This window comes from Branchiostoma floridae, chromosome 8 (genome assembly GCF_000003815.2).
Source record: "Branchiostoma floridae strain S238N-H82 chromosome 8, Bfl_VNyyK, whole genome shotgun sequence".
NCBI classification, from domain to species: Eukaryota; Metazoa; Chordata; class Leptocardii; order Amphioxiformes; family Branchiostomatidae; genus Branchiostoma; species Branchiostoma floridae.
Genome location: NC_049986.1, coordinates 15796802 through 15812747, shown reverse-complemented (window position 1 = coordinate 15812747; position 15946 = coordinate 15796802). Strand labels below are relative to the sequence as shown.

The window sequence follows — 15946 nt, the reverse complement described above, 5'->3', positions numbered from 1 at the left end:
AACCCTGCTCTTATATGAATCTTGTAGCTGTTGGTCAATGACTTTGTGTGTGTGTGTACGTGTGTCACGAGTTGGTGCGATACTTACTGTTTCCACTGACAGACGACATGTCGCTGAGGTTAGAGTTGGAGCCGCGCGGGTCCGTGGCAGGTCCGGTCAGGTAAGGTATCCCCTGGTGCTCTCCCTTCGGGACCATAGCAGAGGCGGGCAGGGAGCGCTCTCCACCCCAGTCCGGTGGAACTGTAGATGTGGAACACACACACAACAGGAGATGATCGTACGTAGGGTCACAAGTACACAGGTACGGCCGGAGCTAGCACTAGTAGCAGTATGACCCCGCGTTCAGCTGGACTTGTGTTCGTTGTTTTCTTTTTTGGAAAGGTGTTGCGTTGCACAGGTGAGGTAGTAGTTCCGTAAGACTATTAAAGAGGGAGGGCGGTCGCGACCGACCGACAAGTGTCCTTGAAAGGATGTCGCGAAGGAAGAAGTCGCAAGGAGTTCCGTACGATGTTAAGACGACCTTTACACGACCGGTATCATCGGCTTGTTATTACTCGGAGTCCCCGGTCTGAACGCGGAAGGGCGCGGGCACGGACGCGGAGGTGACTAACCAAAGCTCCGAAAATCGATAACAACTCGCATGCGCCAACTACGACAGTACGAGGGGTCAAGTAGTTGAAACGTCACCGAAGCAATTCGAGCCAATCAGAACCTTGGACATGGCGGAGAGAAGGGAACGCCAACCTTAGTTGAGTTGTGATTGGTTGGGTTTTATTCCAGGCCATGTTTTCCTTCGGGTGACCCCCGTGGAAAAGTTCCCACACATGTTTAGAAATGTGTGTCATGTATATGTATATAGTTTATCATATAGAACAGGTTGGTGCTACGCAAGTGTCATGCAGCCATGTAAAGCTAGAGCTGCTCTGTGCACGCGCAAGTATCTAAGGATTTGGCATTTTATATATCTATAATAGTGGGGCGGGGGTCTTGAATCTACTTTGAAAAATGATAAATGGTATAGAAACAATTATCCATCCATTACAATTATCAGTTTTCTTGGGGGTTGTAAAATAAAAATACCTTTAATTGATTGAGGCATATTTTTTAAGAAAAACATAATTCAACTCGTTGTTGTTGTTGCTGTTTTCTTTTTAAAAGAAGACAACCAAGAAACAACATGGCGGATCCAGCTTGCTTCTTGAAGACAGGTCCTACCCTTATTGTCCTCTGGCTGTAGAAAATACAAGAGAAGACAGAAGCTGTGGAGGCAGTTTCTGGGTCATTAACTACGTTAGACCCCCATTCCAATAGACGGCTGACACCTCGCTGCGACCTAAATAAGATTTATGTAACCCTTCTTGGGAATATCATGCAGAATGCAAAAATTTAACTGGAAAGACGACAAAACAATCAAAAATCATCAAAGGGTAAAGAAAAGTTCAGTTTTTTGCTGCTGTTGTTCGTGAGCGCTGTGTCAAGTCGCACCAATGTTTGGTCGCAACGAGGTCGCCGCCCTAGTGGAATGGGGGGTGTTTAAGAGCCGATGAGAGCCCAACAACGATTTGCTTGCTGCAGATGCAAAGAAATGCAGAGGGTGGGGCTAGAAGAAGTCTCATGGCGCTTGTTCCACTTTACCGTGAGCTTGTACAATAAATTACGGCTCAGTCAGGATCGTTAAACCTTCTTCCCCTATGGGGCAATTGTTTTCTATGGAGAATATCTTGTTTATACATTATACGTTTTTTTTCTGGCCTGCCATTTGCTCAGTGCTGTACCGTAGTCGTACCCTAACCAGCGCTGGGCAGTCCGACTCTCCGGCACGTGGCCGGGCTGTCCTAAGCTGACCCCTCAGCCTCTGGGCCTGAATGTGGGTCACGCTGGCTCTGCGCCTGTGCAGTACGCCTTTTCGGTCCCGTCAGCTTCGCGCCACTTTTGCAGGCAGCCGGCTCGGTCCGAAAATGTCGGTTAATTTCGCGCTGGAGGACCTACAAGCGAGCCATCGGTCAAAAGCTCCTAAATGCCAAGCGATCGATCCAGAACCACTAATAATATTCCCTCATTTGCCTGCCATGTGTTACTTTTGTACGATTGGGGAGGGGGGCATGACAACGTGATATGCTCGTAGTACATACAGTGAGAAATTCCTCTACCTATTAAAGACCAGTCTACCTTCATGAAAATTATCTGACATTTTGACTTGTCGCTAAAAATCATGAGAAAGTGTTGTTGGGGTCATGAATCTGTCAGTCACAAGGCAGTGGCCGCGGTTATTCAGTTTGGTTGTGTTTGGACGACAATTAAAGCTCTAAACCCCTGGGCAGTTGGCGCTATTAATCATTGTAAGATGACCTCAGTTTGCTGAAATGCAATACAGTTGTGGCAGGTTTAGTTACATGGTATTTCACTACCAAGTTCCAACATTATAACCAAGTTAATGCAAATTTACACGTAAAATGGGGGAGGGGGGCGTAATTGCAATAGTACTGTAACAACGTTTTGGCTCCACTCTAAATGTAACACTGTTCATAAGCCATGTATTCATCATCATCAGAGAATCCGCTCTGAATTTTACCCCCTTCTATTCCATGTTTCAGCAGCGCATTTGTGAAGCTTGGCATGTCAGTGTGATAAATCACATGACCAGCTCAGCACCCACGCTACACAGGCATATTGAATACCGACCGACGATTTGAGCGCAAAGAACAAAATACCAAGCTGTCTTTGCCTAACCCTTCAGGGCTGTCCCTGCAAATCTTCGCCGGCATGTGTGTGGAGATATATCGAACATGAATACCAGGACAAGGTCAAGGAAGACGTTTGCACTGTATCTTCCTCTCGTACGAATGTTTTGTTTCAGCTAAGCGCCAGTTTGAATTACTGCTTGATGGAGGAAGAAGATAAGACACAAAGGTCAGAAATTTGAAACGTTGACGGCAAAGGATATTACTTTTGAAACTGACTGAAAACTAGTGCTTTGGGATTTTTTCCAAAATTTTATTTCTTTTCCATACTAATGCGACAATAGTTAGCGTGTAAGTTTACTAATGACTCTCACACACAGTTAGCGAATACGGCGAAATAATAATTCGAATGGTTAAAGGAGTAAACAAATGCTTACCTAGGAACATTTGAATTAATGTACTTAATAACAAGCGAATCCAAAAGTTATATCTACGAAAGAAAAGATTTTATTTGGTGGTTTCCCACCCTATTTTCTTCCCAACTATAAGGGTCGATATCAACCCACCCCCAGGATCACAGACCAATACAATGTCCTGCTCAAAATGTTTGCAGTAACATTAGAAATAAGTAAATCTATTTTGATGATGCTATAGATAAAATTTCATATTCCCAAGTAAGCTTTTATATCGATCCTCTCCCCACCTTAGGATCACAGACAAACACCATATCCTGTCCTCTTTCATTTTGCAGTTTCATTAGAACGTTATGAATTTATTTTGCCAATGCTCATGATGGCGCGAGCTCGACCAAAGCAAAGTGCATACGTGTGTCGTGTTAGTGACATTCCCTTCGAAAACATGATAAATCGAAGTCCTTGTTTGTACACCCTTGCCCACATGGTCAGAATGTTGTACATATTACAATCATATCATCATTAAAGATAATATAGTGTTTCTAGTTAACAATGGAAGAAACAAAACAGTTGACGCTGAGCTCCTACTAAATCTATTGCTTATAAAACAAATATCAAAAACTCTGTTACCACTAAATCGATCACTTGCCTTTTCATAGATCATATAATCACCAGCGCTACATGTCTACATGTCAAGATTTCTTGTACCGTATGACATCGATAATTCCTAATATCCCTGATGTACACACCAGCAGCGATCCATATTAGTCATAGGCATGTATATAACGTTACGGCCTACTTATGTGTTTCAATTGATTTGATACCCTCACAATAGATGGCTGCTGACACTAGATTTGCGAGTTGGCGTCTTTTGGCATATGACTGGCATTTCGAGGTCAACTGACAATGTGCCCTGCTGAGTAGCCATTCTGTGGTTATACTCTGTGGTGGGATCTGGTTATGGTACTCATTCAATTATACTAGAGTATGTGGAGACTAGGACAACCTCAAGCCAACCGTTCACACTCACGCCACATCTTCAGCAAAGACGCTGGAGCCGCATGTTCCCCGTTTGGGAACTTAAGTCGAACCGACACACAACAAACATGTTTCGCCGTGTGGCTTCCTCAGTATTATAGGCTCGAAAATTTAAAAAAAAATCAATTATACTAGCAAATGCCACCAAAGCTATACCACTGCAGCCTGATATATCCTATATCGCGCCAAAAACGCAATAAATCTACAAAAGTTGTTCTTTATCACAAAGATTAATATCATCCCATAACTCTAGTATCAAGCGACATGTACTATAGAAACACATTTTTCCGCAACTGCTATGGCCTATTGTACAGATAGATGTTTTAATGTATATATGTATGTATGTGTGTATATGTTTTTTTATACCTGAAATAAAGAATAAAGAAAAAGAGAGCAACTAGCCGAAATATAGTGTTAGATTATAGAAAAGCAATAACATTTTCACCACCATGATATCAGTGAGTGTTTCTTTATATGTTGATAACTGCATCAGCTTTCCAGAACATGGCTTCAAGTTCTCAGCAACGTTTGACGTTTTAAAACCCCTACAACTTTATGAACTAGTGTAAAGCTTAGATAGTTTGTTTGTTTATTCATTTACTGGCAACTGGTATAGGACACTACATAGACTCAACAGGCAGCATGGATGATGGTGAGAGCCAACACTTATAGGGACGACAGACACAAATGCAGAATTGAATAATAAAAAAAGCACCCATTAAAAATTTATATTATCTATGACTCGATTCTAGTTAATTAGATAACGACTGAAAGTAACCATACGATCATTGAAGTTCCTTAGAATACAACATTATATGGCAAGTACAATAAATTTTATAGTACTTGAAGATAATGTAAAGGTATGCCTGAATGGTCAACACTCTACATATATATATATATGCATTTAAGGGCATGTCCATTTAGCCAGAAATAGATTGAATTGAACATCTAATTGTATCCTTTCACTTTAGTCTTCGCTAAATAATAAATGGTATTTTTGTGTGTATACAGTAATTGCAGCAATTATAGAAACGCTAATTGGTTTATGTTTTTTTTTAAATCTTTACATACGGGCCTCTGATGAAGAACCAACGGTGATGTGCTGTCCTCACGAATATACCATTGTAGGACAGGCTAATCAGCAAGACGATTGTTCTGTAAATACACACGTCATCCATTGATAGTACAGACACTTGGCAGACGAAGCGACAAAGGGGAAAAAATGGATGAGTAATTGGGAATTGTATCATTCCTAAGAATATCTACGACACTGTTGTACACATCCACCCAGCTTCGTATGTGTGATAGCTATTTTTCCAGTAGTTATTTTGTTATTTGTACAAATTTGAAAGAAAGAAAAGGCCAATGAACATACAATCTAATCCCTTGTTAGGAGGGCTAGGCCTACACTGGGTTGTCAGACATTGAGTTGAAATGGGCAGGAGGTAAAGTTCTGTAAGAAAGTAAGGATCAATGCATGGTGATAGTGGTAGCATGCAATGAGCAATCACTGAGACCCCAACGGTTTACGATAAGTAATGACTGTGACAAGTATTAGGTGACACTCTTCAAGCCATTACTTTGTAGACTGATGAAGGTTGTGTATCAAGGTAATAAGATGTATAAAGTTACTCAAGCAACAAAAAATCTATACAGCTGCTCGAGTAAGTTTTGTATTGTGTATTATCTGGTCTAGCATGCAAATTTGCATTCGACCTCCAAAAGGATAAAAGATAATGTTGTATCTAGCAAGAAGTACATCTTTAAATTCACCACCAAACTGAAGAACAAAGCTCATTAGCAAACCCAATCATGTGTGATCTACTACGCCATGCAGATAAGGAACTGGTCCCAACAGTCTGCCCCATTTACTTTTCCTCAAACCGTTACAATTTACGAACACCGGCCTAATAAATCCCAAGTATGTCTTGGGGGGAAAGAGCTAAAGCTTTGTGTGGCCTTCCTCTGTCTGGTAGAAACCCACGGGAAACAAGCAGAGACTCCTGAACATCGATCTTAAGACAGCCAAGCCTCAAGGTAGCCTTACATGTTGAAGAAAAGGAGTTAACCTTTCCTGATATCTTGTAGAGCTCCCTGTGCCATCCTAAGTCGTTAAGAGGGAGTGTGGCTCTGTGGACTTGCATTACCATGTCTCTCCCCTCACCAGAGACAGTGCTGTGCACAGACACGCTGTGAGATGTGGGGCATGGACATACTGGGCATCGCAACGGATGTGGCATACTGGTAAACTTTACAAATTTACTTCTGCTCAAACATGTATTGATATGGCATCGCAACGGATATGGCATACTGGTAAACTTTACAAAGTTATAACTTTTGCTCAAACATGTATGGAGGCCTACCGGTGCCGAACTGCTAGGCGTATGGGACCCTGCCCTACTATCCCCTCCATGAGAAACCATTAGAACAGGAGCTATACTTGACTCTTTATCATAAACCCTTTCTTGACTATGCCCTAATTTTGTCTCCAATTCTATAGACTGTGTATAAATTGTCATCAACTGGTTGATATATCAATTAATAGCCTTTGTTTCAAACCTGGTGGACCTCAGCTTTTGTTCAGTCATTGGCGAAAGGCAGTTGATGCTACCTGAAACGACTGACCATTTGCACAATTTATCTAGTTGCTTAAATGACTGTACAGCTTGACTCGGTGTACTCGCGCTTGCCTGCAAAACATGTAGCACTACAACTAGAATCCATCACATGGTCTCAAATTAGCTCAAATATATAAAAGAGTCTTGAAATATAGGAAGAAAAATTATGCTTCATTGATTTTGGATAGACTTTCATCGACACGAACAGTGTGGCCTACATACCGACACCTTACCAATACATTGTAATCTCGCTACAGTGTGAGAAAAATCAGGATGCACCGATACAGCTCATCTGAAAGCAGGGGCGAAAAAGACCTGGCATATTTATCTTGATCTTTGAAGGACCCACAACAAGAAATTCTGGTAAACTCTAATAGACATGCAGTAGGTGAAAGATAGTTGCATCGAATGCAAACAAAGTACCCACTAGTACTGCAAGAGATATTCATTAATCAAACTCCTTAAGTTAAAAGCGTCTAAACTTCATCGTTGATAAATGAAGAGGTCGGGAAAGCGATTTAAAAGTCTTGCTCGGAAAGTAGAGGGGATAAAACTCCGATTAACGGAATACTCTAAGCAAATACCCTGGAAAAGCCTGCCGAGAAAACGCATCAGTGCTCCTCCCGTGCGAGCGGACCTGTGTAGTTCCTGAGTTGTCAGGGGAAGTCGGTTTGTCACTGTTGGGTTCCACTGTGACGCAGAGCGGTTGTGATAATGATCGTTATTTGTGCGTTCTGGCCCATGTGGGCTAAACCCAGTAGTTATACTATCACATGAAATACTTAAGGCAAAGTATCATTCCAGGTAGTTTTGCAAGTGAACAATGGGGAAACAGCACAGCTAAGTTATGGTACTACCAAATCTATTGCAGTCTCTTCACAGGTACTGTTCTGTTAGTAAAGACTTGAAGCTATGGATGTAAGATATGGCCATTGCAACTGAAATAGTTGTTCATGTCTCGTTGCTTAGACGTACGTTTTCAATGAGCATGTTGTTTAAGTTAGTTTAAGCTGTTTAGGTCAAACTACTTCGTCGGAGAGTAAGAAAAGATGAAAACCATAACAGTAAGCCGGTGAGCAGAACGTCACCATTGACAAGTTGTTGGATTTATAGTTGATGATGTTTGGTTCCATGTTATCAATTGGTATGTTCTGTTCTGGGCAATGACAATATTTCTTAAGTCAAAATAGGTAAATGAGGTCACAAGGAGACCACAGGGAACTGCCCTAGTCTCTATCCAGAGAAAGTCAGTGTTGTGAAAATACATTTTAGAGTCAGGATCCTCCAGTCATTAGCCAGCGGAATTGGGTCAGGGCAGTGGGGTTGAGAGTTGAGACAAATTTACCCAACCATTGTAAATTTGCCATGGTCAACGACCTCACAATTATGTATATATATTGTATATCCGCCATATTTAAGATCGACAGAGGGTTGCGCGTATTTTTCACCTACAAAGGGTCCTTGTCACATATAAGCCATACTTTGTACCTTGTACAATTAATTGTTGTGCAATAAAGTTATTAATATAAGCAAGGCTCGAGCGATTGCCGCAGAATCGTCGTCCGATCGATTTTCGCCAAATGTGACATGGGCATAAGCTCACAGTGACCCGCAAACAAAGTAACGACGCCCGGTATAGACGTGTCCTAGGACCACAAACACTCAGACAAAGACTCTGTACTAAGTACAGTCTGGGCACCTGCAGATCTAGGTCAAAATAATTTAGTCGCTACTCTGACGTGAGTGGACTCTTATTGTAACCACCAGCTTTACAATTACTGCAATCAGCTGCAGAATAAAGGTACAGTGAAAAATTACATAAATAAATTCAAAGGTACATGGGCATTACAGACTCTTAATGTTCAGATGTATCCAACGTCCAAAATCTAGTATCAATCCAACATTTCATTCATGATTGATTGATTGATTTCATACTGTACGTTGCACCCATTTCATTGTTTGCGAGTCTTTGGTATCTGGCAACCTGTCCTAGAATGGAGTCAACCAATCCTAAGTGGGCACGAAAAGCTATCTGCTCATGAAAGAATTTGTAAGCAGTGCACAACGAATGCAGTCGAAAATGAAACACATTTCATCTGTGAATGTCCCCGATTCGATGCTGAAAGAAACACACTGTTTAAAATAGTGTTGGAAATCACACCGAACTTTTCATTTTTTTTAAACACACAAAAGACACAATTATGCTAAGATCATCGAATCAATTTATCATTGAAAATGTGGGACATGTAATTTTCAACTGTTTTCAAAAAAGACGTCAAACCCCGCAATAGTAATGTAGGTTTTAGAATCGTACTCGATATTCTGTATTCACTTACAATCAGTTATTCTTTGTATGTTAGAATTTAGATTATTTACCCGTTTATAACCACTCCATGTATTTTATTTTCACTCGCAATTAGCCCCATGGGCATGAATTTGCAATAAAAAGTTTATTATTGAATGAATGAATGAAAGACCTTTATTGTACATTATGCTCCAACAAGCTAAGTACAGGTCGTAGCGATAAGGTACAATTTCATCTACAGGGACTACTATGTGCTAGTATGTACAGGTTCAACTTCTTCTCGCTTCTTAAGACAGTTGTAAACATAAGGGCAGATGTAATCAATAATATATCATCGAAAGGTTAGAACCAAGCCCTCAAGCGACACTGTGTTACAAGTTCTATCATGTCCCGTGGTAGGGATTACTCTGGATCCATGACATATATCGAAAATAGCTTCCAGATGGTTTATATAAACGCGCTGAGCTAGTTTAAGTGCCCCTTTAGCCCTTTTTGCCATGTTTGGTGACAGGAGTGGACCGAGAAGTAGGTCGCCGCTACTCGGGCGCACAACATCTTGGCCGTGACCTCTGCATGGTATTCCGACTTCTGTATTGTTTTCATTAAGTACTTGTGAAGCATCTGCGATATGTTCGGCGTGTGACAAATATGGGGTGACATACACCTGCGTAAAGGGTCTGTCACAAATCAAGACCTGAGCTCAGCCGACGTGTTAAGTTAAATGGGCATTTTTTGCTTAAGTACGACCGACGTCTTAGGCTCGTTCTCAATGAAATGTAAAAAATGCTGTCGCCTGCCTTTTTGACTTGATGTGGCGCAAATTTTATTTTTAAGAAGTTTATTTGCAATTTCGTGCCCGAGGGCTAATTGCAAGTAGATGGTATAAACATAGTAGATATACAACATTACAAGTGGCAATGGACAGTTATTAACAATGTTCTACTGTAATACTAGTAATATTATAGACAGCATCTCTGCTACCTTCGCTTTCCCACAACCCCTGTAATGATTTACAAAAGATCCAACACAAAAATTGTATTGGTTGATGGCTTGGAAGAAATTATAGCCACGGATGGAAATTCACCCCCTAAAAAATGACTGTCGCCTGAGAAGAAACAAAGAATTCAAATAGTTGCCAAAAATGTAACAATTCCCAGGCTGTTCAGGGGATTTAAATCTTCGTGTGATGTCAGCCGTGCACCAAGAAGGCAAAAAAAAAAAATCAACTGAAACTTTCCCGAATGAACACCCAGCCCAGTCCTATTTGTGACGGGGCAGATTTTCAGCGAAAAATACGGTCGATGCTCGGGAGATTATGAAATTCAGCTAGATCCGGCCGACTTGAAAATTCGGCCGGCGTTAGGGAGGGGAGCAGTGGCAATCATTCAACTGCGATAAACAATCTGAAAGGAGGGGAACGCAGACCTTGTATTCAGGATGCTGAAAAACTGCAAGATCGGCGACCACAGCTGCACAACTTTCGAACCATTTTCAAGCCCCCAGCATTTTAGGTGAACTTAAAACGTGAAAAGTCATTTTCTAAGACTGCTCCACTTCTTTAATTGATCGAGTTTCAGTTATCCAAGTACTAGAAATACTAGTAATACTTGTACATTTCTGTAACTTTTGTGCCCACTCACATACTCTCATCTGATCTTTCTCTCTCTCTCTCTCTCTCTCTCTCTCTCTCTCTCTCTCTATATATATATATATATATAAGCCGATCATCTATATATATATATATATAGAGAGAGAGAGAGAGAGAGAGAGAGAGAGAATGTGTGTGTGTGTGTGTAATCAGAATAAACGTTTAACTGGAGTATAAGTAGGAGTAGGTTCTGTTTTGTTTTGTTTGTTGGGAACAAGCAATTCCTGATCAATAATAAGTTCCCCACATTGACTGTCCCGACAGGGAATTGAAGTTGCCATGAACCAAGATTACCCCTGCAGAAAGAGCAAAATTGTCCCCGAGTCGGTCCCAATTCTCCACACTAGTTGACTTTAATGTACAGCCAGATGTCCCGGTTGTGGGGTACTGTCATTGTTCACTATTATCTCCGAATAGCGAGCGGCATGAAACTAGTTTCAGACTAGAGAATGATTCAATCGTCCTAGATGTAGGTTAGGTCACAGATGGTTGGTCGGATCTTTGATTAGATTTTGTGCCGGTCACAGGCAAGTGTAAGACACCGATTGCTTTGATGTTGTGTGGGGTTTATTATCATAGTTACAACTTTCAGATAGATTTTTGTCAGACGTACTGACGAGACAATAAGCCGACCATCTGGCTGTCCTGTTGACGGAACGTTCTTGTTTATCCAACTCAAACGTAAACTGCCAGTAGGCGACCAAAATAAAAACTGTGATGATGTATTTGTCATGTAGTTAAACTGTTGCTGTTTATAAATTCTAAATCTAAGTCACTCTACATGAATCCATTGATCTAAAGTAACATTAATCGAAGTTAAAATTTTCTGCCTTTTATGGAATCCTTTAACCTACAGTCTCCGATCTGGCTCTCTGCCGACAGAATCGGCGATTCTACCCCCCCCCCCCACAAGTTCAAATTCAAGCGTATCATTGTTATCTATCATGGGCTATATGATGATGACATTGAATGACCGGTTACCATGAGGTCGTTCACACTTTACTTCAGTCTACAATTAAGTGTTGTGTAAGTTCCGATCTGGCTCCAACCGACCTTGATGACAACGAGTTCCCGGAATGCTACAGTTCTACCGGAGAGAGTTTCGAGCTACATCGATCCTGGGTTGAGAATACTTGAGCCTAGATATCAGGGCAATTTCTTCTCACGTTTTCCGCGCGGGCGTCAGATTCTCACTGGGTGGTGTATCTACACCATTTGTACATCATTCATGGATTCTTCCACTATGTACTCACTTCCATTTTATCCGACTGACACCAATGTCTCTGTCGTTCTTCGTGTTGGGTTGATCAACATTTAAGCCTCCTTCACACGAGAGCAAGAATGAGCCGGAGTTGCCGTCAAAATGAAAATTCTTTTCTATTCCTGGCAATGCGTAGTGTGTTCCGGAATTTCACACTGCATTCCAGCTAATTTCTAGAATATACCACGAATTCACAGGAATAGAAAATAATTTCCATTCTGACGGCATTTGGGCTCATTGCTTGTCGTTTGAAGGGGACATAAGTTCCATTTGGAATGCCCCACTAATGGCTTCGAATGTGGCACGAATTTTGCAAATACTTCATTCCGGCTGGTTCTGCTTGATTCCTGCTAATTCGATTTCAGTGTGAATGCCCTATTAACTTAAGTCTGACCTCTGTGGTAATGTGTCATGTTAATAACCTTGAAATAGGGTAGAGGTGGTAATTTTTCCTACCCTATTTACTCTGTCGACAGTCTTATCATGGTCTCTAGTATTTTGTCTACACTTAATATTTATTTTCAGCTTTTGTTTATATGCTTGTATATGTTAGGGGACGACGTCAAAGGAAGTTTTGTAAACTTCAGTGCGTCACTACTTTGTTATTGTACGTTTATGATAATTTGAAGGAGAACAAAACAAGTTTAACAGTGAGCTTACAAGTAACTAGATTCTAATGGTCTCGTGTTTATGTGTTCTGTTAACGACATGGGCATAAAAAAATTCTATTTTTGTATACGTACTTTGTTTTAATTCTACCAGCAGCGTGGTACCTCTTGTATTTTGCGTACACTTAGTATTCATCTAAGGCTAATCTTTTAAACTTTTGCTTATGCTGATTAAATTTTATGATAATTTAAAGAAAAAAACAACAAATGTTACAGTGAGCTTCTAACTAGATTCTAATGGTGTTTTGACACATCTCGGGCAGCTAAGGACACGGCCTCGGCCTAGAAAAACGAGAGTAATATTTCTAAAAGCCTCGTCCTTCCTCATCCATCATAGGTAGGGTTTTAAGTGATGGACGGGCAGGGTGGTAGAAAGGGGAGGGGTGAACTATGTGAAATTACTTACGTGTTGAAGCAACGCAAAATCAGTAGGCATGTGTCAAAACTGCCAAATTTGGAGAAGACTACATCCTGTCTATAAATTACAATTTTTAATATGAAGATCAAGATTGATGCTGATTGATTGATAGGTTACATATTGACGATGACGGAATTGAATTATTAGAGCATAAAATCAATTTCTTTCTTAGTGAATTAAATCATGTTTTTGAAGTTTACTGATTGAAAATGACCTCGATTTATGAAAATCAATTCATAGCTATAAAGGAAATTGCCAAACTTTACTTCCAACACGGAAAAATATAGGGACTTACCCTCTAAATTTTCACTTCATAGCTGTTCGACTACTACAAAAATGTGCAAATCTTGACATGGCTTCCCGTTGAAGCTTCTGTTTTACAGACATATCTTCAGTTTTCTTTTATCTTTTCGTTTGCAAACTTGTGCCCAAAGGCCTAATTTCAAGGGAACACATGGGGAATATGCAATAACGTAAAAGGTATTGGTATCTATAGATGTTCCCTCTTTCTTAACTGGAGATTGACTCCTCTTTTGGAAGCAGCCGGGCTGGAGAATAGTCCGTCTTTTTGGCAATAGTACTACTTTAATGGCAAGTGGGTTTGTGATTATTGTAAAAAAAGAAAAGAAATTTTTTTTTTGCTTTCTATGTGGCGATATGTCGGAGAGATTGGGGTAACACATGTGCTTTCATCACACAAAGGGTTATCAATCGCAGAAATAACTTACTACCTAAAACAAGGGTACCTTCCTGGTTCCTGTCTGTTTGTTAGTTTTGTCACGTTTACTTTCAATACTGGATCATGTTTAAGTCTGCTGGGCCCGCCTTTGTATATTTGAAATACTCCCCAGACCATCTGTTCGTTACACCGGGGAAGAAGTATAAGTGTTCAAGCTTGATTCTTCCAAATTCGGCTGTTTATAACTTTATTTTATATCGCTTTGATTTGGGCTGTTCACACCGCATGGCTCCACTACTACTACTAGGCTTAGTGTGGAGAATTAAAAGATGCAACTTTTAATAGGCAGTTTGATCCGCTCTCTGGCTATTAGCAACAATTCATGACAAATATAATAATAACTTTATTGCACAACAATTGTACGAGGTACAAAGTATGGCATCTACATAACTACAGTGCTATAACTCAACTTAAGGCTTATCTAACTAATACAGGAGTTGTAGTATGGGATAAGTTTCTTACAATCATTGGAGGCTTTTACAATCATTTGGGGAATTTCTAATCGACTTTATCAGCTAAGCCAATGTTTTCGTCCTCCTTCGAGTTGATTCAAAACTTCGTAGGTGGTTAGATCGATGACACAGTACTTTTATCTAGTTCTTATCCAGTCTCTCCATGACTGTAGAGTTGATAATCTTCAACGAAAAGCTCCAACAAACTCAAGGTTATGCTTACCTAATTTATGACAGCTACAACTTTATTTACAGCTACAGATTTATGACAATTCAAAACTTCGCAGGTGGTTAGATCGATGACACAGTACTTATATCTAGTTTTTATCGCTTCTCTCCATGACTACAGAGTCGATAATCTTCCACGAAATGCTCCAACAAAGTCAAGGTTATGCTCACCAAATTTATGACAGCTACAATGTTTTCGTCTTCCTTTAAGTTGATTCAAAACTTCGCAGGTGGTTAGATCGATGACACAGTACTTTTATCTAGTTCTTATCCAGTCTCTCCATGACTGTAGAGTTGATAATCTTCCACGAAATGCTCCAACAAAGTCAAGGCTATGTTAGTGACATGTGTTCATGCTCTTTCCAGCAATATTCAAACTTTTGCAGGTATTTTTTGCATCTACATGAGAAGGTACCAGACATTAGCAAGCTGCTAATGCTTACATCAGAACTGGAAAGTGAAAATTAAAACCATCAAGGACATCTCGCTTATATAAGAGACGAGAAGAAGCCGAACCTATGTATGAGAGTAGTTTTAGAACCCAAGTTTTACATCTCAATGTCACCACGTGTACTTCGAATTCGTTGCGACTTTTGCATCTGTATGCCTGTACTTATCCCGATAGGACAAGAATATATAATGATTGCAATGTATGGTGAATGCAAAAAGACAAGGTCACCAACGAAAAGCACTACACAACATATCGGTAGGGTAACACACGGACAGTGAATTGAAAGGGCCAGCAACACAATGTCATGCTTAGAATCGTAAATTGCACACTGAAGGGCTTATACATGTATGTAGGGTAGATCAGTCAAAGCAGAAGCGTTTGGTAGAGAAGTCGCAGTCCTCCTACTCCTAGCCTACTTCCCTATGGCGATAGACCTCGTAGCCTCATTCGCAGACTTCTTTCTTTAGTGGCGGCGCTTATTTCTTTGGGGAGATCTGATATTGTCCATTTTCAACATTAGCTGATGTTCTCTACGTTGTGAAAAGGAGTGTTGTCGCAAAACACATTGTTCATTGGCATAGAGAACCTTTCGCCAATGTTTAAAATCGCTAATCAGCGCTCCCAAAAAATAAAATGCCGCCTCTCTGAAAGTCTGCGAAAGAGGCTATCGCGCTGCGACTTGGCTGCGACATGAATAAGATTTAATTTGTGTTACCCTTGACTTCAGAATCGGAATATCATACAGTTTAAACTGTGAAGGCATGACTCGTGAAAAGACAGCAAAACGCTAAGGAAAAAGTGTTATAATCGTTTTTATCTTTGGAATCCGTGGAGCGATCTGTCAAATGTTAGATCGCAGCGAGGTCGCCAACTTAGCACAACTCTCTCCCTCGCGACTGTGACGTCGACAGTTCAGGTTTACACAGCACTTGAGCCCAAACATGGCAAACACAGTTCGCCTTTCTCCAGGGGAGTGTTTCCAAGGTCCTAAAACTAGGGTAACCTAAGGAGGATCGGAGAGGTGAA

General features: G+C 40.6%; 1 protein-coding gene across 4 annotated transcripts in view; it reads right to left on the bottom strand.

The window, feature by feature from the left end:
- Window positions 1-15946, bottom strand: part of LOC118420765 (nuclear receptor subfamily 5 group A member 2-like) — a 101197-nt gene that overhangs the window by 30149 nt on the left and 55102 nt on the right. For 3 of the 4 annotated variants that reach the window (XM_035827739.1, XM_035827742.1, XM_035827741.1), the window contains exon 2: window positions 88-240. The exons of the other annotated variant lie outside the window; for it this stretch is intronic. In XM_035827739.1, coding sequence (XP_035683632.1) covers window positions 88-240 — 153 coding nt within the window. The remainder of the gene's footprint in view (window positions 1-87; window positions 241-15946) is intronic. 4 annotated transcript variants of the gene reach the window in all.